The 22,939-nt window shown below is 60.6% G+C and overlaps 1 protein-coding gene across 1 annotated transcript in view; it reads right to left on the bottom strand.

Moving 5' to 3' along the window:
• BCR (BCR activator of RhoGEF and GTPase) overlaps positions 1-22,939 on the bottom strand; it is a gene marked incomplete at its 5' end in the record, with an annotated part of 72,434 nt that overhangs the window by 26,596 nt on the left and 22,899 nt on the right. Inside the window, 5 exons of the mRNA XM_081113951.1 lie at positions 868-928; positions 2,539-2,646; positions 5,538-5,723; positions 6,585-6,689; positions 11,214-11,395. Coding sequence (XP_080970077.1) covers positions 868-928; positions 2,539-2,646; positions 5,538-5,723; positions 6,585-6,689; positions 11,214-11,395 — 642 coding nt within the window. The remainder of the gene's footprint in view (positions 1-867; positions 929-2,538; positions 2,647-5,537; positions 5,724-6,584; positions 6,690-11,213; positions 11,396-22,939) is intronic.

Raw genomic sequence — 22,939 nt, 5'->3', positions numbered from 1 at the left:
CCCGGGAGCCAACCGGCTGCATGCCACTCCCTCTTGCACAGTTTGGAGGCCTGATCGTGAGAACGGCAGGAGCCAATCAGGGGCTGCCATGGCCCTCGTCTTTACCGGTGGACACAGGGCCCCGCTTCCCACGGTGAGCACCGCCCCCCGGAGGCTCAGATGCTGCGATGTGTCCCCATACACACACCAGTGCCTCTCCGCCCGCGCCTCCCGTGGCCTGTGTGCAGAGCGCATCGCTGTCCCCATTTTACAGACAGGGAGACCGAGGCTGAGCAGGGGAGGCTCTGGGCAGCAGAGGCACCCCTGCTGTTCCCTGCGAGTGTGACCTCCTGCTGCCCTAGCAACAGGGAGGGAGAAGTGGCCCCTCTCTCCCAACACACTTCCCCCCAGAGAGAGGAGGAGGCCGAGAGCAGGCCTGGCGCCCTGGCTGCACCCTCTATGCACCTCTTGGGGCCTGGGTTCTGCGTGGGTGACATTTGTCCCAAACCTGTTTTGTCATCTGAGAGCAGGGGCTCCTGGGGCTCCTGGGGACAGCATGACATTTTTAACGCCAGGCAATGCCTGGTTTGTGGGTATCTGCTCACGCCCACCATTTTTCCTGTTTGTGACTGCTGGTGGCAAGCTGTCCTGCCCTCTTCCTTCCCCGCCCTGCCAGGCCCCGCTGCTCTGTCCTCGTCCGGACACCACTGCGGGGAGTCCAGAGGGCGACCGGCGGGCACCACCTTCACTTCCCCAGCAAATGCCCCGTCTGCTCGCAGCGGCCGCCCCCTCAGGGGCACGAAGAGGCCTCTTCCCCAGCAAATGCCCCGTCTGCTCGCAGCGGCTGCCCCCTCAGGGGCATGAAGAGGCCTCGGCACGAGAACTCACTTTCCAGGGAGTTCTTGGTGATCTGGTCCTTGGCATCCTTGTTGCTTCTGGCTCTCAGGTTCTGCCAAGAAAAAAGGCGCATTTTCACGGGGCACAGTGCCAGCAGTGGTGGAACCTGCCGCGGCCATCTCACCCTCTCGCACCTCGAGGAACCCCAGATGCGGCGGGCCCAGGGCGGGGGTCCTGGGCCACAGTATACGACACAGGGCATGCGCCCGGCCGGCGTGGCTCAGTGGTGGAGCGTCGATCTATGAACCAGGAGGTCACGGTTGGACTCCCGGTGAGGGCACAAGCCCAGATTTCGGGCTCGATCCCCAGTGCGGGGTGTGCAGGAGGCAGCTGATCAGTGATTCTCTCTCCTTACTGATGGGCTCTGCTCTTTTTTGAAACGTGGACGGAGAACCGAAGCAAATGCCGCCCGGTGGTACTGGCCTGATGGGGGGCTGGCTGTTGGCCCTGGCTTAGATTCCCACTTGTGTGTGGCTGGTGGGACCCCCATAACCCCGGGGGGGTGTCCCACCCCTGTTTCTTCCCTCCTCTATAGCAACCTGCCCAGGCAGACTTAACCTTGGCCCAATGAACCGCAGCCTCCCTTAGAGAATTAGGTCTGTAATTTGTCAAGGTCACTCTGGATTCTGGGCCAACATTCCAGCTGTTTGGAGAGTGTGTGGGGCTTGTCATTGAATGAGCTCAGGAAAAGAAGGGACTGAACGTGCCAGGCGAAACCTGGGCAGCTGGGGAGGGGAGTCTGGAGCCGGCCCGGAGCCCTGGGGGGTGTATAGCCCGTGCCCAGCAGCGCCAGGCGGGGAGCGGGTGCCCCACGGGGCCTGGAGGAACACGTGGCCCAAGTTATCACCGCAGGAGACGGCAAGTGCCAGGGCCCAGGACACGCTCCCGCGATACGTTATACAAGGGCACAGAGCCCGCGGCGCACAGCCAGGCACCATGGTCGGGCGCGATGGTCTCCCAGCAGGAGGCCGGACGCTCTCCCTGTTTCTAGTTGCCACTTCTCTCGGAGGCCGCCTTCCTCAGATGCAGATCTTTCCCACCCGAGTCCTTATGTGGTCGGGGAAGGCGAGTCAGAGCTCCGAGGAGCGGGACGGCTCCAATAGCAAAAGTGAGGCCCTGGCCGGTGTGGCTCAGTGGTGGAGCATCGACCTATGAACCAGGAGGTCACGGTTCCATTCCGGTCAAGGGCACATGCCCAGGTTTCGGGCTCGATCCCCAGTGTGGAACGTGCAGGAGGCAGCCGATCCATGATCCTCTCTCATCATTGATGCTTCTCTCTCTCTCTCTCTCTCTCTCTCTCTCTCCCCGTTCCTCTCTGAAATCAATAAAAAAATATATTTTTTAAAAAGGACAGAACTGCGGACCCCCCTCACTGCATCTATCCAGGGACCTGACGGAGCACCAGCATCAGGCCTGGCCCCGGGTGGGTGTTGGGGGGCAGGAGGGGGTGGGGGAGGAACCTCAGCTGCTCCTTGTCTGCTCACAACAGGGTCCCTGCACGGGCAGCGCTGACGGTGCCCACCCGGAGGTGCCTGGAAACGGCTGAGGCGAACGACCAACCTTGGCCTGGCGCGCCTTGTTCTGCTGGGTCGCGGGGACCAACGCCCAGCGCGGGGCCCGCCTGCAGGGCTGCAGGTGCCCTGTCGAAGAGCCCCCGCCTACCTCGGAGATCTCTGCAAACTGAGCGTTGGCCTGGCAGCACTTCTCGGCCATTTCTATGGCGACTTTGTAGTTGTCCACAAAGGCCCGGTACACGCCCAGCTGGCTGGCCTGCAGGGAGGAGGAGGGCAGAGAGCGGGGGGCAGGGGTGAGACAGGCGCCGCGGCACCCCATCTCGCTGAGAATCGAGCTGCCGTGCACAGCTCCGGAGGAACCCAGGTGCCAGGCGGTGCAGAGCTGCAGACAGCTCAGCTCCCCCCGCCGCAGCCTCCCACCTGCCTCCCCGCCCCACGCACCGAGCCCGCGTCCCTCTCCCACAGCAACAGCGACACGAGAAGTGACTCACAGCCCACCCCGGGCAGGTAACGGCTCCCCGCCCCAGCTGCTTCGTCCTCCCACCCGACGCCTTTAAAAGGTGCCACTGACAAGAGCTGAAGTTCAAGGCTGTCAGTGAAGGCAGAGAGAGGTCTCCACGCTGGTGGGATGGAGTGGCACCTGCCCCTTCTGGCTGCAGGAGACCAACGTGGACAAGGAGGTCGGCCCTCAAGCCTGTGGTGGATACGATGCTCCATTCACATCGGTTTTTGTTTTTTTAAATCCTCACCCAAGGACATTTTCCCACTGATTTTCAGACAGAGTGGAAGAGAGGGAGAGACAGAGGGAAACACCGATGTGAGAGAAACACACCAGTTGGCTGCCTCCTGCAAGAGCCCCAACCAGGGCCCAGGCTGGGGAGGAGCCTGCAACCGAAGTACGTGCCCTTGCTCAGCATCGAACCTGGGACCCTTCGGTCTGCAGGCAGATGCTCTATCCACTGAGCAACACCGGCCAGGGCCCCAGTCACATCCGATTCCTGCAGACACGTAAGGGTCGTGCCATCTGGCTGCCTTTGGAGGGGCTCCGACTGCTCAGATATGGGCCCAGCCCAGACCTGGCAAAGGGACCCAGGCATCACACAGCCCGCTGGCTGCAAGGCGAGAGGCCTTTTGTTTGGCCTTTTCAAGCCAAAGACATTAGCAGAGGGTCTCCCCACAGAGCCCACAGCTCAGACTGTGGGCAGCCACGGAGCAGCCCCTTCCATGGGGAGAAGCGTGTGTGCAGCCACCGCCGTTCGGGAGCCCCGGGACGTCTACAGAGGAGGGGGGGAGGAGCCGGCCCTCACGTTGCACCAGAAGCCCAGGCTCAGGGAGGGTCCGGGCGGACCCCAGGGACCCACCAGCCGGGCCTCCCACTGCTGCCAACAGGAACGGAAGCCTGAGGCTTCCCCTGATGCTGGGGTCTGTCCTGTGTAGAACCGAACCTTTACTTCTACACGCATTTGCATTTACACTGAATTTTATGTTTCTCCAGATGACAATCCAGACACTGGGTAAGTCAGGCGCTCTCAGCACTGTCTGGTCTCCTGGCCCCGCTCCCAATGGGGGCTGCATGGAGGGTGTGGGGGCGCACAAGGAGAAGCAGCGGCTGGGGGAGGCCCTGCCTGGCTCCCGCCACGTCCATCACCCTGGACAAGTCACTGCACCCCCAAACTTCAGGTTCTCATCGTCGGTACCACGGCCCGGCCCAGAGCCCTCCTTCCTCCCCCTTCTCCCTCCCCCGCGGGTCCCTGAGCCCCTCCCACCCAGAGGAGGCCCGGCTGCAGGCCCGGCCACCACAGCCACGAGTCACCCAGCCACGGGGCGGCCAGCTCCGGGAGAGACACGATAAATAAATACGTGCAGCCTGCCCGGCGTGGCTCCGCGGTCGAGCAGGGACCTGTCCGAGCCAGGAGGTCAGGGTCTGACTCCCGGTCAGGGCACGCGGCCGGGTTGTGGGCTCCGTCCCCAGTGCAAGCTGTTCCTGAGGAAACGTCACCCAGACCCAGACTGGCTTGTCCCCTTCAGAAAAGCAGTCAAGGTCATGGGAGAGACGTCAAGGCCAAGGGACTGGAGAGAGGGAAGGACACCAAGGAGACGCGACAGCCAAGCACATCTGTGACCCTGGGCTGGGTCCTGCGTCAGAGGACGAGTGGCTGGAAGGAACGCCACGGCTGACAGGGGGGAAATGTGCATACGGAGCGCGTGTGGAATACCAGCACCACAGCCGGGCACATACAAGAGTCAGCCAAGGCCGAAACCGGTGTGGCTCAGTGGATAGAGCGTCGGCCTGCGGACTGAAGGGTTCCGGGTTCGATTCCGGTCAAGGGCATGTACCTGGGTTGCGGGCACATCCCCAGTGGGAGATGTGCAGGAGGCAGCTGATCGATGTTTCTCTCTCATCGATGTTTCTGACTCTCTCCCTCCCTTCCTCTCTGTAAAAAAATCAATAAAGTATATATTTAAAAAAAAAGTCAGCCAATGAATGCAACAGATCGGTTTCTCTCTCAACTCAATAAATAAACATTTTAAACCCTTGCTGGTGTGGCTCAGTGGATAGAGCGTCGGCCTGCAGACTAAAGGGTCCCAGGTTCGATTCCAGTCAAGGACACGTGCCCAGGTTGCAGGCTCCATCCCCAGTAGGGGGCATGCAGGAGGCAGCCAATCCACGATTCTCTCTCATCAGGGGTGTTTCTATCTCTCTCTCCCTCTCCCTTCCTCTCTGAAATGAACAAAAATATAGTTTAAAAAATACTTTTCAATATTTCAAAAAAGTCTGCAAGTGATGCAAGAGCCTTTTAAAAAATATATTATTTTTTTATTGATATCAGAGAGGAAAGGAGAGGGAGAGAGAGATAGAAACATCAACGATGAGAGACTCATTGATCAGCTGCCTCTTGCATGCCCCCTTCCTGGGGCTCGAGCCTGCAACCCAGGCATGTTCATAGGTCGACGCTCAACCACTGAGCCACCCCGGCCGGGCACCACCCCAGACTCTTACTTGAACTGTCACCTTGGTGTCCCCCGAGCCCCAGCAGCACCCACCTGCAGGTCCCGGGAGAGGCCCGCCCCCGCCAGCCGCCTCCGCAGCCCCGCGCTCCCTCCCGGCAGGCGGCTGCGCACCGGCTCCCGGCTCCCGTCACTCACCAGCTTCTGGAAGAGGTCGCCCACGCGCTGCTGGTGGCTCCACTGCTGCACGCGGGGGCACAGCCCGTCGTAGAACTCCTTGTGGATCTCGTAGAGCTCAGGCACTTTGAAGAAGATGGTCTCGATCTGCTGGCTCGTCAGCACCGGCTGGGAGGTGGTGGCCGCCGCCTTCAGAGGCTTCATGGGCTGCAGGGGGCACAGGCGAGGGGCCACCATGAAAGGGCTCGCCATGGGCCAGGGGCATGGGATGGCCACAGAAGATCTTGGTCATGTGACATACGTGCCTTTATTTTTTTAATTATTATTTTTTAAGCCTCACCCAAGGGTATTTTTCCATCGATTTTTAGAGAGAGTGGAAGAGAGAGGGAAAGACAGAATGAAACATCGATGTGGGAGAGACACGTCGATGGGTTGCCTCCTGCACGCACCCTGACCAGGGCCCGGGCTGGGGAGTAGCCTGTAACTAAGGTAAGTGCCCTTGACCGGAATCGAACCCAGGACCCTTTGGTCTATAGGCCAACGCTCTATCCACTGAGCCACACCAGCTAGGGCTCTGTGCTATTATTTTTAAATTCTATGACATACAGCCTGGCTGGCATGGTTCAGTGGTTGAGCGTCGACCTATGAACCAGGAGGTCATGGTTCGATTCCTGGTCAGGGCACATGCGCGGGCTGTGGGCTCCATCCCCAGTAGGGGACGTGCAGGAGGCAGCCGATCCATGATTCTCTCTCCTCATTGATGTTTCTAGCTCTCTCCCTCTCTCTTCCTCTCTGAAATCAATAAAAATATATTTAAATTCCACGAAATATAACCATGTGAAGCCAGCTTGGGTTGGCACCCGTCTTGTGCTGCCATCCACCGCCCCTGGGAAGCTCCGGCCTCCACCCAGGCGGCCTGCCCGGACCCTCCCACAGGTGCCTCCATGACTCCCAGGAGGGTGGGTGTCCCCGGCTCCAGCCAGCTGACCTTGGGCCTGGGCCATGTGAGCCGACAGCTCCCCGCGCCCCTGCCCCACCCACCAGCCCCCCACCCCGCACCCGCCTCACCAGCAGCAGCGCCTCCAGGTGGCTGAGGTACGTCTCCTCACTCGCCAGGATGCCGGACAGGACCCACTTCCTCATCTCCAAGCCCTTTTCCAGGTCCAGCTCAGTCTGCGGGAGAAGCAGACAGAAGTCAGATCTGCGAGGTGGTGCCCGAGGCGGCCCGTCTCAGAGAGGAAGTGTGTCCACCTCGACCAGCCTCCCAGGAAGCTCCGGGTGGCATCAGAAGGCATCACGAACACCCCGGCACGTCGGCCACTCACGCGTGGTCACCGCCAAGCCGAGAGCCACCGCTGGTCTTGACATTGGGGAGCTTGGAGCCGAGCCAGCCGGGCACGGCCTTCCTCCGCCACACCTTCCTCCTGCGACCGAGGAGCGGGGGTCCCAGGACAGGCCGAGCCGAGGGGCGTCGGGACCTGCCGCACAGCCACCCCAGCTCCCTCTGTCGCTGTCACTCCCTGCCCGGAATCTGCCACTATCACCTGACCCTTGGACCGAAGGGCCAGGCAGTCCTGTGCTGCCTCCTGCCACACACCCTCCCTCCTGGCCTCGGGGCGGAGCTGGGGGCTGCTGCCACCTGCCCCAGGGGAACCCCTAGGGTGCTCCCAGGGCTCAGGACCTTTGCCTCTCGAGCCTGCTGTTCTGATTCTGTGGGCAGAGACCCCCTTAGGGGTGGGCGACAGGATCCCCTCCCTCCAATCAATACAGCTCGACCGCCTTTGCCTCCAGAAGCCAGAGCTCACGCCCCTGGACGCTGGGGTCGGGGGCAGACAGAGCCCACACAGCCGGAGGACCACATTCCAGTCCCAGCTGTGCTAACACCACGGCTGCACTTGGCGTTCGGGTCTTTAAAGATCACGGTCCAGTAAGGCCTTTGCAGTGGCCCGAAGCCACGGTGACCGGTGTCCTGACAAGAAGACGTCAGGTGGTCCCCCCATAAAAGAAGTCAGTCCTGTCCTGGGATGTATTGTACAGCACGGGGACTGCCGTTAATAATACCGTTTGTCTATGTGAAAGTTGCTAAGAGAGCAGATTTTCAAAGTTTGCTTAAAAAAAAAAAAATCTGTAACTGTGTGAGGCGATGGATGTTACCTAGACCAGTGGTCGGCAAACTCATTAGTCAACAGAGCCAAATATCAACAGTACAACGATTGAAATTTCTTTTGAGAGCCAAATTTTTTAAACTTGAACTATATAGGTAGGTACATTGTTATTAACTTAATTAGGGTGCTCCTAAGGCTTAGGAAGAGCCACACTCAAGGGGCCAAAGAGCATGTGGCTCGCGAGCCGCAGTTTGCCGACCACGGAGACATATCACCACTTCACAATGCACACCCATATCAAGTCACGCAGCGCACCTGCGGCGAACATGAGCTTGAATGTCAGTGTCTGGATGTGTGGAAAAGGAGGCTGAGATGCAGACACACAGGGAGAAGACAGCCGTGGCTCACCCAGCGAGAGGCCTCAGGAGAAACCAGCCCTGCCGGCACCGTGACCCTGGACGTCCCGACTGCAGAAACAGGAGCAGGAAATCTCTGTGGCTTGGGCTCCCCCCTCCGTGGCGCCTGGTTATGGCCACCCCAGGGAACTCAGACAGACGATGATGATGCTAAAGGCCATGACAACTGCCTCGTGACTGCCTGGCCACCGGCCCAGCCGGCTCCCTGACCCGGGACGGACGGGGTGTGGCAAAGCCTGGTGCTGGAGGCTGGCCACGCCCAAGAGGGGAGGGGCCCCGTGTTCAGGGAAGGTGACCTAATGGCCTGCCTGTTCCACCACCAGGTTCCTCAGCCCACAGGGGAGTCCGTGGGCGTGGAGGGAAAACACCGCCCCTTCGTCACTCACCTCCCCGAACCTCTCAGGGAGACCCGGATGAGGGGCAGGCTCCTGGCCCCCAGCACCCCTGACATCGGGGCTGGAGGACCTCGGTTGGGAACTGGGGCCACTGTGTGCCTTGCAGGGTGGTGAGCAGCATCTCCGGCCTGTGCTCAACATGTGGGAGGAGCAGTACACAGCTCAGCTGCTGCAGCTGCTGCCACACGCCCCCGGGGCCCAATCCACCCCAGGGGAGAAGTGCTGCTCCCCTCCCCGTCCCCCCCCCCCCCCGTACCCTCTCGTTTAATCCCCACCGGAGGATACCTTTCCATTGATTTTTGGAGAGAGTGGAAAGGAGAAGGGTAGAGAGAGAAACATCGACGTGAGAGAGACAGATGGATTGGTTGCCTCCTGCACATGCCCCGACCAGGACCGGGGATCAAGCCTGCAACCAAGGTACGTGCTCTTGACTGGAATCGAACCTGGATCAGTCCGCGGACTGACATTCTATCCACTGAGCCAAACCGGCTAAGGTGAGAAATGCTGGTTTCAAAGAAACATCTGACCGAGGCCAGCCAGGGCCCCCGGTGTCACCAGAACCCGGAACCAGGACCAGCAGTGTGGCCTCCCTGTGTCCCCAGCCCTAATGGCCATTCACCCTTCCTGGCCCGGTGGGAGGGAGGCGCCTGGTGGTGAAGACGGCCGGCCCGGCAGGACGCACCGGGGCCAGGAGTGCGGGAAGGGGCTGCAGAGCCGGCCAGGCCAGGTGAACTCCTTTAGCCCCGAGCCTCGGCCGCCTGGGTGTGAACAGGGAAGGGGCCGGTCCCTGCGTCCCATCTGCTTCCGCTTCCTGTATCCCTGGGGCTTGTATCACGTCCTCACTGCCCCGGGAGCATCCGAAGAGCCTTCCTGGCCCTAGCCAGTGTGGTTCAGTGAATAGAGCACCAGCCTGAGGACTGAAGGGTCCTGGGTTCGATTCTGGTCAAGGGCACATGCCTGGGTTGCAGGCTCGATCCCCAGTAGGGGGCGTGCAGGAGGCAACTGATACATGATTCTCTCTCATCATTGATGTTTCTATCTCTCTCTCCCTCTCCCTTCCTCTGTGAAATCAATAAAAATATATGAGAAAGCAAAAAACAAAGAGCCTTCCTGGACTGCCAGCTTGCTTTGTGGCATCTTGTAAGTGTACACGAGCTAGGTGCATGTATGAACGTGCATGTGTGTGAGTGTGCACATGCATGTGTGTGCATGTGTGTGAGTGTGCACATGCATGTGTGTGCATGTGTGTGAGTGTGCACATGCATGTGTGTGCATGTGTGTGAGTGTGCACATGCATGTGTGTGCATGTGTGTGAGTGTGCACATGCATGTGTGCATACATGTGAGTGCATAGGCACTGTGTAGGAACCAGCCATTAAGATCTTGGCCAAGAGCCACTCTGGGAAATGACACCCAGGCGTCACACCCAGCCGCCTCCCTGAGCACACTGGGCGCGGCTCCTCGGGCAGGGCCTGGGGACACTCTGTGCCTGATGCTGACACTCCCTGCGCCAGCACCGTGTCTGGAGCAATAAGTGCTGCATGACGATTCCTGAGCCAGCAAACCCGCGATGGATGGATCTAGAACTCCACGCGGGCCGGTCAGTGCAGGTGAGGGTCTGAGGGCAGGAGTCTGGGGCGGGGGTGGGTGCCTGGGGCACAGGGAGAGTCTCCTCAAGGGACCTGAAGGTGGAGGAGGTCCTGTCAGGGAGAGAGAGCCCTCAGGGCAGTGGCGGGACAGGCAGGGGCCCTCCCGGGCTCAGGACTCCACCTGCTTCTCAGGCCCCTGAGGGTCCTTGCCTGTAGGAAGCCGAGGGAAAGAGTCAGCTAAGGGCTCAGGAAGGCGTCCAATCGGATCGCTGAGTGGCCTCGAGCCAGTTGCTTCACCTCTCTGAGCCTTGGTTTCATGTAAAATGGTGCAACTGGACGCTGGGTAAGAAGCCGCACAGGCAGGTGTGTGCCACACACCGGTTCCCCTCCCGTCTGCAGGTTTCGGCACAGGCCTCGGGCCCGAGGTCTTTAGAAATCACAAAAGCTTAAGTAAGAAGCCTTCTTGCAGCGGAGGCGCCGGCCCAGAGCAGCGGCAGGAAGAGCACACTCCTCCTGTGTTTAATCCTGGGGTGGAAATCACCCAGAAACAAGCTAAGCACAAGGGGGAGGGCCCTGCCATCAGGGGCGAGGGGACCAGAAAGACAGAGGTGCAATCTGCCCCAGGGGCAGGGGTCTTCTCACGAAGGAAGGGCCCGGCCGGTGTGGCTCAGTGGTTGAGCCTCCACCTATGGACCCGGAGGTCAGGGTTCGATTCCCGGTCAGGGCACATGCCCTGGTCACTGGCTCGATCCCCAGTGTGGGGCGTGCATGAGGCAGCCGATCCAGGACTCTCTCCCATCATTGATGTTTCTCGCTTTCCCTCTCCCTTCCTCTCTGAAATCAATAAAAGTATATATTTTTTAAAATGACTGTGGTCGAATGGGTGGGGTCGTCAGCACCCCCTCTGGTAAGAGGGAGCAAGTGCATTTGTGGGCGTCTCTCCTGCTCAGCACCCATGTGGGGGCCGCCCCCACAGGTCCGAGCATGAGCTGCCCACCTCCTCCACGGGGGGCTGACAGCTCCCTGCACCAGCAGGCGGTCCCTGTGCCCGATGAAGGGAGCAGAAAGGAGTTTTAACGACCGACATCCAACCTTAGCTGCTCCATCACTTGCCGGTCCCCTGCCCCTGAGCGGAGGGACTGGGCTTCCGGAGCCTCTGGGACAAGGACAGCTGCCCGCTGCCTGGGACTCACCGCTTTGGCGGACTCCAGGGCGCCCGAGGCCAGCGCATCCCGGCTGCCCCTGCCCTTGCTGCCCAGGTGGGGCGAGGAGGAGGGCGAGTCATCGATGTAGGGCAGTCCGTCCTGGTGTCGGCGCTGCTCCTCCGCCTGGTCCGCGGCGCAGCCGTATCCAGGCGGCGTTCCGAAGGACGTGTCTGTGTGTGAGAGAGGTGGCCTGTGTCAGAGACGGGGGTTGGGGGGGGACAGGGCACACTGAAGGGCCGACGACATCCCACCTGTCCCAGCAGGGGCCCAGCTGACACCATCTGCCACCTGCAGGCACCAAACAGGGACCTCAGGCGCACGGACCTCACCTTCACAAGCGCCTGGCCACAGACCCCGGGGCGCGCAGGGGACGGACAGCAGCTGCGCCCAGACAGTATGAGACTGGGCTTCCGGACGCCGCCTGGGACACATGCTCCTTATCCCGGGAGGGGCCCTGAGCCATCACAGACAGGCGGACCCCGAATGCTAGTGTTTTGCCGTCAGGAACAGTCCCTCAGACGCCTGTCCGTGGGGGTGTGACAGGGTGGAGAGCCAGCACGGTGGCCCGGTGCAAGCCACGGCCACCCCACGCCGCACCCCACATCCGCCGGGCCCGCCCACCCGGACCCCCATCAGAGCGCCTATGAGGACGGAGAGCGGCTCACCCCACAACACGGTCCCCCTCCTGGGGACTGTCTCCATCAGAGGGCAGTCCCTGCCTCCCAGCTGAAGCCACGCGGCTTCCTTCCCCCCAGGCTGAGTCCTAAAGCCACACCCTGGGGCTTTCTGTAGCTCTGCTCCCAGACCCCGCGCCAGGACGTCGCCCCACAAGGCCCCGCCTGCTCCAAGCCCACAGGAGGGCCCCTTCTGGGCTCCACAGGCACGTTCACGGCCCACGGGGTTCCCGAGAGGTCGCGCTGATTGGGTCATGTCCCCCGATGACATCACTCCCGTCATGACTCACCTGCACACAGCCCCACCTTAGGGTCATCGCCACGGGCGCCTCTGCAGTGATCACTCACCCGCTTCCAACTTCCGCCCCCTTCCACCCCCCCCCCCCCGCCACCCTGGGCTCCGGCCCCGGGTGCTGCTGGTGCCCACGCCACCCACGGACTTGAGAGCTGACCCAGCAATCCCGGGGGGGCAGGGGACATCCCTTTCCGTTCTTTCCACATGCGCAGCGGGAGGAGCGGTGGCCGGAGCGGCCTGGTGGTCACCGCAAGCTCAGAATGGCCAGCGTGCTGGGTGACGCCTCTGCCCAGCCACGGGGCCCACGGACGGCCAGTCTCCGCTGCCTCCCACGCCTCTGCCACTCCCGGCAGGGCACACACGGCCCAGCAGGTGTCCCGAGCCTTGGCTACAGGCCAGCGATACCTGGGGAGCTTTGAAAACAATACAGCCGGCCCCCGGCCAGGGTGGCTCAGTGGATAGAGCATCGGCCTGCAGACTGAAGGGTCCCGGGTTCGATCCCCAGTGGGGGGGGGGCGTGCAGGAGGCAGCCGATCCATGATTCTTCTCATCTCTGATGTTTCTCTCTCTCCCTTTCCCTTCCTCTCTGAAATTCATGAAAAATACAAAAAGAAATAAAAATAAAATGCATAACTCTTTTTTTTTAAAAAAATACTTTTATTGATTTCAGAGAGGAAGGGAGAGGGAGAGAGAGATAGAACCATCAATGATGACAGAGGATCACTGACCGGCTGCCTCCTGCACGCCCCCCACAGGGAAGGAGCCCACAGCCCGGGCCTGTGCCCTGACCGGGAATCGAACCCTGATCTCCCGGTTCATAGGTCGACACTCAACCACTGAGCCACACCGGCCGGCCGGATTGTTCATTTTAAAGTGTTCAGTTTTATGTATCATTTCACCTACAAACCCGCTCCCCTCCCCCGCAACGAACACACATCTGTTTTCCTCTCTTCAACAAGGAACCCAGGACCTAGTCCAGCTGCTTCCTGAGGACCCAGAGCACCGTCTGCACAGACGTCAGAGCTGCTGGCACCACGACCGTGGGCCACCCCCGGGCAGGGGGCGCGGCCGCCCTTGCCGAGTGATCAGGTTGGTTTCTGCTTTCCCCTGGCAGCTGCACCAAGTGGGTCAAAACCCTTCATCCCGGTGAGTCACTGCGCCTGGGCGAGAGGCCTGCCTCTCCAGCCCTTGGTTCTGTGGGAGAAGAAGGGGCACAGGGAGCACCCCGGACCCTGGCACCTTTCAGCCTTCATGCCGTCACCCCAACAAGGACATCACCAGGTCAGCACGGGAAGCCCCGCTGCTGGGGCAGGGGGAGGTCACGGTCCAGATGAGAGTGTGTCACACAAGGCCCGAGGCCGGTCAAATCCTCCCAACGGGCCAGGAAATACCAGCGGGGAGGGCCGCACCCCTCCGCCCACCGCCCGCGCCCCAGCTCGCCGGGCAGCCCTAGATGCCCCGAGCGAGGCCGAGTCTCCGGGGAATGCTGGCGGCCGAAACACAGCTCCTCCCGCTCAGGGTTTGGGTTCCAGCTGGTTGTAGGGAGACTGAGTCACTAGGTCAACTCTGCCAGCCACTTTTTTTCCTTTTCATCTTTGTTGTTGAAAGTATAGGAAGTACACAGGTCCTCCTTTCCCCCCCATTAACCTCTTCCAGCCGCTCCCATCCTCCTCCCTCCCCCACCCCAGGCCTTCACCACCCCACTGTCTGTGTCCAGGGGTGATGCATAGATGCAGACAAGTCTATTGGTTGATCTCGTCCCACCCACCCTCCCCGCCTTCCCTCTGAGGTTCAACAGTCTGTTCATGCTTCTATGACTCTGGGGTGACTTTTTCTTTTTTTAATCATCACCTGAGGATATCTTCCCATTAATTTTTAGAGAGTGGAAAGGAGAGGGAGAGGCAGAGAGAGAGAGAGAGAAACATCGATGTGCAAGAGACACACATTGATTGGTTTCCGCCCACACGGGCCCCAACCGGGGCTGGGATTGAACCTGCAACCGAGGCACATGCCCTTGCCCAGAATCGAACCCGGGACCCTTCAGCCCACAGGCCAGTGCTCTATCCACTGAGCCGACCCGGCCAGGGCTGCCAGTGACTTTTAGCGCTAAGACGGGGTGACCCCAGGATGGGCAGACAAGGACCCCCCATCAGCATCCAGATGTTGCTAACGGACCTTCTAGGGCCTCCAAGGGCCTCCTCCTGTGCCTAAAGACCCCAGATCCTCCAGAGGGAGAGATTACTTATGCTCTGGGTCGGGCTGGGTCTGCAACGAGCTGGTGCCAGGGCAGGGCGGGCCGAGGCGGAACCGCAGCCGGAAAGAGCTGCAGCCTTGGGCGTGGGGTGACGTCATTATTATTTTTATTATTTTTCAGCACCTCCCGGAGCCTGCAGCAACGGGGCTCAGGGCGATTTCTGAAGGCACTTGGTCCCAGACAAGCAAACGGATGCATTTACTGAGCACCCGTTTAGTCAAGATGCGCAACGCCGCTACTGCACGCCGGGCAGCATGCTGGGTACATGGTGTGAGGACCACAGACCCAGCCGCAGCCCGGGAGCCGGCAGCATCCCAGGAGTCACATGACACGTGCATCACAGCGAGTCCACCCATGAGAGGCAGCTGGGCTTGCAGGCAGGGCAGCCGAGACCACCTCCCCGGGGAAGTGACCACAGAGACTTAACGGAGGAGAGGGAGGCAGGAATAGGATCCTCACCAGGAACCAACCAGGCTGGCATGGCTGGCGTGGCTCAGTGGTTGAGCATCGACCTATGAACCAGGAGGCCGCGGCTCAATTCCCGATCAGGGCACATGCCCGGGGTTTTGGGCTCGAACCCCAGTAGGGGGCATGCAGGAGGCAGCTGATCCATGATTCTCTCTCATCACTGATGTTCCTTTCTCTCTCTCTCCCTCTCCCTTCTTCTCTAAAATCAATAAAAATATATTTAAAAATATAAAAATAAAATAAAACCAACCAGGCTGGCAGCCTTATCTCAGACTCGCAGCCTCCAGGACTGTCAGAAAGAAGTGTCGGCTGTGAGCCCCCAGCCGTGGGGTTTGCTGAGACAGGCCCACTCCGCCTTCGCTGGTTCCCAGGCCTGGTCCTTTCTGTGGGAGGCATGAATGCAGGGATGGGCCAGGGGGAGTCAGGGTCTCCCCGGGGGAGAGGGAGCCGCTTTCGGGCTGGTGTTCCGGCCTTGGAGCGGCACAGCTCCGGCTCAGTCCTGGGGGCCAGCCTGCAAGTCTCACCCCCACCCTATTCCTGGGTCGCCCCAATCTACGGCGCTCTTGAAAGGGCCACTGGCTTACTCGCTTCTAGACGCAGAGGGGAAGGCACCGTGATGCCAGCCTGAACTGGGGGCGCTGAGACCCCCGCGGGCAACACACGGCCGTGGGAACAGGTACTGCCCAGGTGCAGAGCCTCGAGCACTTACACCTCCCCAAGGAGCCCCTGGCACCTCCTTTCACAGAGGAACGCTGAAGCAGCGTGCCCTGAGCTTGTTGGGGATCCACATGGGCAGGCCCCCTCCTGGAGCCTCGGGGGGTGCAGGGGGGCTTAGCCACACCCTGAGCTGGATCCCCCACTTCTGGCATCCTGGGTGTGAGCTGAGGCGGGGGGTGGTGATGGGGTGAGACCGGGTGATTTGCACCAGAATTCTGAGAGGCACCAGATGTGAGCGGGCGTGAACCGCCAGGACCGGCCGGAGGTGGTGGGGTTCAGAGCCTAGGCTGACGCGGGTTTTCCCTGGACAATCTTCTGTGCTCAAGGATCAAGCGGCCGGAGCACCCCAGCCTGAGGGACGCGTTTGGAAAGGGAAACACGATTCCTCTGCTCCCAGCCGCCCCTCCCAGCCTGCAGGGCCTTCACCCATCCCTGCATCTCCCAGGCCCGGCTGAGGCGGGGCCTTTCATCTTGATGTTCCCACCCGTGAAATGGGGATAATGGCGCTCCACCCCCGCACGCGAGCCGAGGAAGGACGCGTCCCGAAGCGCAGGTCTCGTAACTCCGGGAAGCCCTGGCTACTGCCATGGTCCAGCCTGACAGTCACGGGCTCTGTCGCTCCTCCCCACAAAACCCCACGACTTCCTCCAGCCGGCTTCTTCCTCCCAGGCAGCTGTGCTCTCTACTCCCGTGGACCGCTCTACGCGCCCAGGGGATCCCATCTGCTGGCCCACCCACCCCAAAGCCCACCAGGCCCCCCCCCCCCCTCAGAGGCCCAAAGCGGGTCAGTGGATAGAGCGCCGGCCGGCAGATCCAAGGGTCCCGGGTTCGATACCGGTCAAAGGCACCTGTTTGGTTGCAGGCTCCTCCCTAGCCCGGGCCCTGGGTGGGGCTCCCGCTGGAGACAACCCCTCGATGTGTCTCTCTGTCTTTCCCTCTCTCTTCCACTCTCCCTAAAAAGCAACAGAAAAATATATCCAAGGGTGAGGATTTAAAAACAAATCGGCAGGAGCAGTACCCGCCCCCCGCCTCCAGGGCCTCAGAGTCTGCTGGCCACAGGGTTTCCGTGGAGCGAGCACAGGGCCTTGAACACAGCCGAGGAACCACCGGAAAAGAAGCCGCGAGGAGCTCGGCGCAGACGCACGCGGAAACGGAGGACCAGCCTCTGCTCTGGACCTGAAACTTGAAACTGTCATGTGGGCATTAGCACCGACGGCGATAATCCCGGTTGTCATCGCGGGGTGACGGCTTGGACAGGCCCCACGCTCACTCCCCAGCTGGCCAGGCGCCCATCCTCCTCCCCCCGCCTGGCACAGCTGTCACACGCCCACTCGGCACCATCCCTGCCACCTGCCCCATCAGGAGAGCAGGTCCTGACAAAGGTGCTGGGTTCTTTTTTTTCTTTTAAATATATTTTTATGGATTTCAGAGAGGAAGGGGGAGGAGAGAGAGACAGAAACATCCATGATGACAGAGAATCATTGACTGGCTGCCTCCTGCACGCCCCCTACTGGGAACGGAGCCTGCAACCCAGGCATGTGCCCTTGACTGGAATCGAACCTGGGACCCTTCGGTCCGCAGGCTGATGCTCTACCCACTGAGCCAAACCGGCCAGGGCAGGTGCTTGGCCCTGAAGGTGCCTTGGGGAAAAGTGAGTCCTCCAGGGACAGCCTCAACCCGTGGGCAGGGCGGTGTAGGCACTACTCCGCAGGTCGCCCTGGGCCCGCCAGGTGTTGCCACCCCAGGAGGAGGCCACCCCTCGAAAATCACGTGATCCGGGCCATCTGGCAAGGCTCCCAGAGGCATCCGACACCAGCTCCCAGGCGGTGCTTGCCCCAGAAACACCCCACACGGAAGGGTAACAGCGTGGCTCACCTGGTCACCTGCCCGGCACTCACGCTGGGAGGCTGGCACTTCACACAGGTCCTGTTAAAGGCACAGCATATGAGCCCGGCTGGTGTGGCTCAGTGGTTGAGCATGGACCTACGAACCAGGAGGTCACAGTTCGATTCCCGGTCAGGGCAGATGCCTGGGTTGCGGGCTCTGTCCCAGTGTGGGGTGTGGAGGAGGCAGCTGATCCGTGATTCTCACTCCTCACTGATGTTTCTCTCTCTCCCTCCCTCTCCCTTCCTCTCTGAAATCAATAAAAATGTATTTTTAAAAAGAAAAATAGCCGAGACCGGTTTGGCTCAGTGGATGGAGCGTCGGCCTGCGGACTGAGGGGTCCCGGGTTCGATTCCGGTCAGGGGCATGTGCCTGGGTTGCGGGCATATCCCCAGTGGGGGATGTGCAGGAGGCAGCTGGTCGATGTTTCTCTCTCATCGATGTTTCTGACTCTCTATCTCTCTCCCTTCCTCTCTGTGAAAAACCAATAAAATATATTTTAAAAAAATAAAAAATAAAAAATAAAAAGAAAAATAAAGGCACAGAATTTGAGCTCACACTTCCAGGACAGGCCCGGAGAGAATGAGGCCAATCCCCGTCCCTCAGGACCTGGGCCGCTGCCCACTGCCTGAGGTCACTGCCCGGGGCCCTCTGACCTCCTGAGCGGGCACAGAATCCGCCCCGCAGAGCAGAGCCGTGGAGACCCAGCTGATCGCACCCCATGGCAGCGTCTGGCACACAGCGGGCACCGACAGGCAGCCGTCAGTCCTCTCTTGGTCCTCGTGAAGGGCAGGAACCGAGGGCTCTGCGCTCTGTCCCTCGGATCCTTCCGGAATAAATGCTTTCTGTCTTCCTGAGGTCACTCTTGGCCGGGCAGGTGTGAGTTTCCCTGTCCTCACATGATGTGCGCTCAGCTCTTGGCCGGCGGGTGGGGGTGTCCCTAGGAAAAGTGGGGCAACCTAGCTGCCCCCGGACCACCTCAGAGCCAGCAGCTTTCCCCCATCCCTTCTGTGAAGAGGCTGCATGAGTCAGCACCGTAGCAGCGGTGAAGACAAACATCCCCTCGCTCCCCACGCTGCTCGGCCATGGCGCACGGTGGTGCTGCAGGGGAGAGACGAGGGGGGAGAGACTGCTATGCTTGCAGCCACAGGGAACCAGACAGCAGGGCGCAAAGAACCCGCCTGGAGGGACTTGCTTTTCTGCAGGAAATGGGAGAACCCGAGAGCACTGGGGCGGTGTGGGAGAGGCATCTGACCGCCCGGGGGGGACACACTGGGCCTCTGGCCACCATCCTCCGCGGCCTCGGGGACTCGACCCCCACAGGCACCGACCTTGCCCTCGAACTCGAGGGGGAGGTACTCTGAGGTGTCCCTCCCTGAGAAATCTGACGCAGGCACAAACCCACTCGCTTCATTTCCAGAGAGACCCATGACTCACCAGCGACACAACACGGCCCTTCGGTGAGGCCTTGGGACTCACAGGCCTGGCACGGACGCACGGCCTCGCTGCCCTGTGACGTCCCCTTCACAGGAGAAGCCCTGACCCCCTGGGTGTGCACCCCATCCTCGTCCCGGGGGGCGGGCTCAGCGCTTCCTGGGGACTCAGAGCCCCAGAGCGGCTGCGGGAGTGGAGCCGAGCCTGTTCTCAGGCCCACGCGGTTCTCGCCTTCACCGTGGCTCAGAAATCAAGAGTCCTGAGTACGAGGTGCTACCGAGCCAGGAAAGGCGACACTGACTTTTGCCAACCGGCCCCTTGAACAGGGTCAAGCTGTGTCCACTCCCCGTCTCCCCCGCACTCCCACCCGCACTCCCACCGGCACCGGGCCACCCGCAGCCTGCCCAGCACTCAGGCTGGGCCCTGGGCCCGCGTGCTGGCTCACACACAGGGCTCTCGCTCACCCCAGGCTGCCTCCTGCCTTTGCAGGTGTAGCTCCCACAGTTCCCCTCGCGTGCCCTGCAGCCCAACCAGACGGGGCCCCCTCGAAGCACCGTTCTCAGCCTTGAATCACACCCTCTCTCCATCACATGGCTTCCTTGGGCCTCAGAATTCTACTGATACATTTTTTTAAAATATGTTTTTACTGATTTTAGAGTGGAATGAGAGAGAATCATGGACCGGCTGCCTCCTGCATGCCCCACACTGGGGATGGAGCCCAAAACCCAGGCATGTGCCCTGACTGGGGATCGAACCCTGACCTCCTGGTTCATAGGCTGACGCTCAACCCCAGAGCCACGCCGGCTGGGCCCACCAATTCTTCAGAGCCTGCCACTCCAGTCACCCTTCCCCGATGCGATGTTACCTGGTGCCCGCGCTCCCTCCCTCGCCTTGGGGCCCCACTCCAGGATCTTTCTCCCACTCGCGGGGTGTCAGAGCCTCTTCAATTTCCACCGACTTTAGAACCTGCATCCTGAAAAGCCAGAACCGTCCTCGGCTGGTCAGATGCTTCTCAGGACGGGCTGTCCCTCATCAGGCCACTGACCACACAGGGCCCATGGACCATAGGTGGACAGACCAATCCCCTCCCCACGTACTCAACGCATGTGCCAGCCCAGGGCCCAGATCAAAAGAAACACCCACCCACCCACACACACACCCACCCACACACCCACCCACCCACCCACACACACACCCACCCATACACCCACCCACCGACACACAGGAGTGCCAGGAAACACGCGACGAAAGGGAAAGACAGAGAGAAACATCCATGTGAGAGACACATCTTTTCTAAAGCCGGTGACACGCAGTAAACCTTCCGCTCTCGCTCTCCGGAGAGCCCCGCTGTGCCCGGACGCTGCGAAGACGCTCACACAGACGGCCCGCAGCTGCCATCGAGGGCACGGACCTGGGTTGCAGGCTCCTTCCCGGGCCCGGGCCCTGGTCGGGGCACGTGCAGGAGGCAACCCCTCGATGTGTCTCTCTCACATCGATGTTTCTCTCTGTCTTTCCCTCTCTCTTCCACTCTCCCTAAACACCGATGGGAAAATATCCTCGGGTGAGGATTGAAAATAAACAAACTAGGGAATGAGCTAAGATCCGAGTGAATAAACAGCAGCGAGTCGCTGGACGAGGAGCTCAGTATCCGGGGGCCGAGCGGCCTTCGGACAGACGGGGCTGCGCCGGGAGCAGGCAGCCAGGCGGGGCCTTGGGGGAGCCAGGTCGGGCTGAGGAAGAGGATGAGAGACCCTAAGACTCACGCTTCTCCCTCTGAGAGGGGCATCCCTGTGGGCGGGGGTGGGGGCATAACTCCCGGGCCACGTGCTGCCCGAGCCGGCAGAGGGCGCAGGGTCCGAGCATCCAGGGGAGGACGGCTGTGCATTCCTGCCGGATTCCACGCCTGCTCTGCGCAGCCGTGGCCAGGGGCGGGGGAGCACAGCCTCCCCGCAAGGCAGCCTGAGTCCCTGGGGCCTCTCAGCACCTAGGGTCCACCCAGCACATGCTGTTGCTTCCCGTGCAAAAATCCAGCAGGGAAATCATCGCAACCCCCTCCCCCCCTGGCTGGTGTGGCTCAGTGGATAGAGCATTGGCCTGCAGACTGAGGTCCCAGGTTTGATCCCGGTCAAGGGCACATGCCCGGGTTGCGGGCTTGATCCCCAGTGAAGGGCGTGCAGGAGGCAGCCAATCAATGGTTCTCTCTCATCATTGATGTCTCTCTCTCTTTCCCTTCCTTTCTGAAATCAATAAAAATATATTTGAAAAAAAAACCCAAAACGCCTCCTTCCCCATTCCTAAGCACCTAGGGACCCTACTGCTAGTCCCACCACAGCCCTACACGTGCCTGGCCCACTCCCATCCGACACGTGGAAAAGCAGACGCCGAGAGCAGTAACTCCGCACCTGACACCACCTGCTCCACCAGACAGTTCCGGACCCTGTGCTCCCCACTCCCCCGGGGAGCCGCACCAGGGGGCAGCAGGAACCCCAGACCACTGTGGGGCACATTCCTCGAAGGATTGCTATGTGTCCCTAACAACTGCAGGGAGTGGTGGCACTCTCGGGAATGACAGCTGGATGCAGGGCTGGGACGGGGCTGCTGGGGAGGCAGGCCTGGCATGCAGGAGGGCAGGGGGGAGAGGGGGAGCACCCTCTGGGGTCCTCCAGCCAGGAATCCCGGATGCTGCCAAAGGTCTCCATGTATTTGTGGCCTGAAGCCTTTTTCCCTTGGAAACATGGGCAGGAACTTTAATTTGCAGACAGCTGTACCTGCTTTTTAAAAAAAACATATTTTTTAAAATATACTTTTATTGATTTGAGAAAGGGAGAGGAGAGAAAGAGAAACAGTGATGAGAGGGAATCATAGATGGGCTGCCTTCTGCATGCCCCCTACTGGGGAGCAAGCCCGCAACCCAGGCATGTGCCCCGACCGGGAATCGAACGCAGGACACTTTCGTCTGCAGGCCGGCGCTCTATCCACTGAGCCAAACCGGCTGGGGCGGCTGTACCTTCTTGCAAGGAACTCTTGAGTCAGACAGACCATGGCACCAATGCAAGGGCCTGGCGCAGAGCAGACATCGCAAACACTAGGATATGCCGCGGGGCGGAGGGAGGCGCTTCTGCAGCGCCACAAACTGGAAGGCGCTCTGGCTCTTTGGGGTCAAAGCCAGGAGGGCCCTGGAGCGCGGGCCAGGCTCAGGGATTGGGGCGGGGGGTGGGGGCTGCAGGGAAGTGCCCGGGGAAGGCGGAGGTGCCCCACACAGGGCGGACCCTCAGAGTGATGTCTAAGGGCGGCCCGTCCCCGGGAGCAGGGCCACACAGGCAGGAGCCTCATGAGACAGTCGAGCCTTCCAGAGTTCTCAGGTGCAAGAGTCGCCCAGAAACCGCATCTCCAGGAACTCAGGACCCGGAAAGTTCTAAGGGGATTCAATATTGACCTGATACGACCAGCAAACGGTCTGTTTGGGGAGGTGGTGGGGGGAGAACTGCTAAGCCAGAAAGGTCAAAAGGTGTTCTCCAGGGCCCTCGCCCGTGTGGCTCAGTGGATAGAGCACGGGCCGGCGGACTGAAAGGTCCCGGGTTCATTTCCGGTCAAGGGCACGGATGTTGGCTGCAAGATCCCTGGCCCTGGTCGGTATGTCTGCAGGAGGCAACCAGTCGGTGTGTCTCTCTCACATCGATGTTTCTCTCTGTCTTTCTCTCTCTCTTCCACTCTCTCTAAACATCAATGGAAAAATATCCTCGGTGAGGATTAACAAAAATAAAAGAGAGAGAGAGAGAGAGAAAAGAAAAAAAGGTGTTTCTTCAGGGATCATCGAGACCAAGCAGCTGAACACCAAGCATCGAACATACCCTGGAAAATAGTTTATCCTTCCCAACGCGCTCTCCAGATGGGAATTTCTCACATTCCTTGACAGCTTATCCCGTGTTTAGCCATGCTTGCAGTCAAGATGCTCCCCCATCTGTCCCACGGGGCAGCCTGGACGCCG

The sequence above is a fragment of the Myotis nattereri genome (assembly GCF_964212035.1).
Source record: "Myotis nattereri genome assembly, chromosome: 19".
NCBI classification, from domain to species: domain Eukaryota; kingdom Metazoa; phylum Chordata; class Mammalia; order Chiroptera; family Vespertilionidae; genus Myotis; species Myotis nattereri.
Note: the sequence above shows the minus strand (reverse complement) of the source record. Positions and strands in the feature narration are given on the sequence as shown.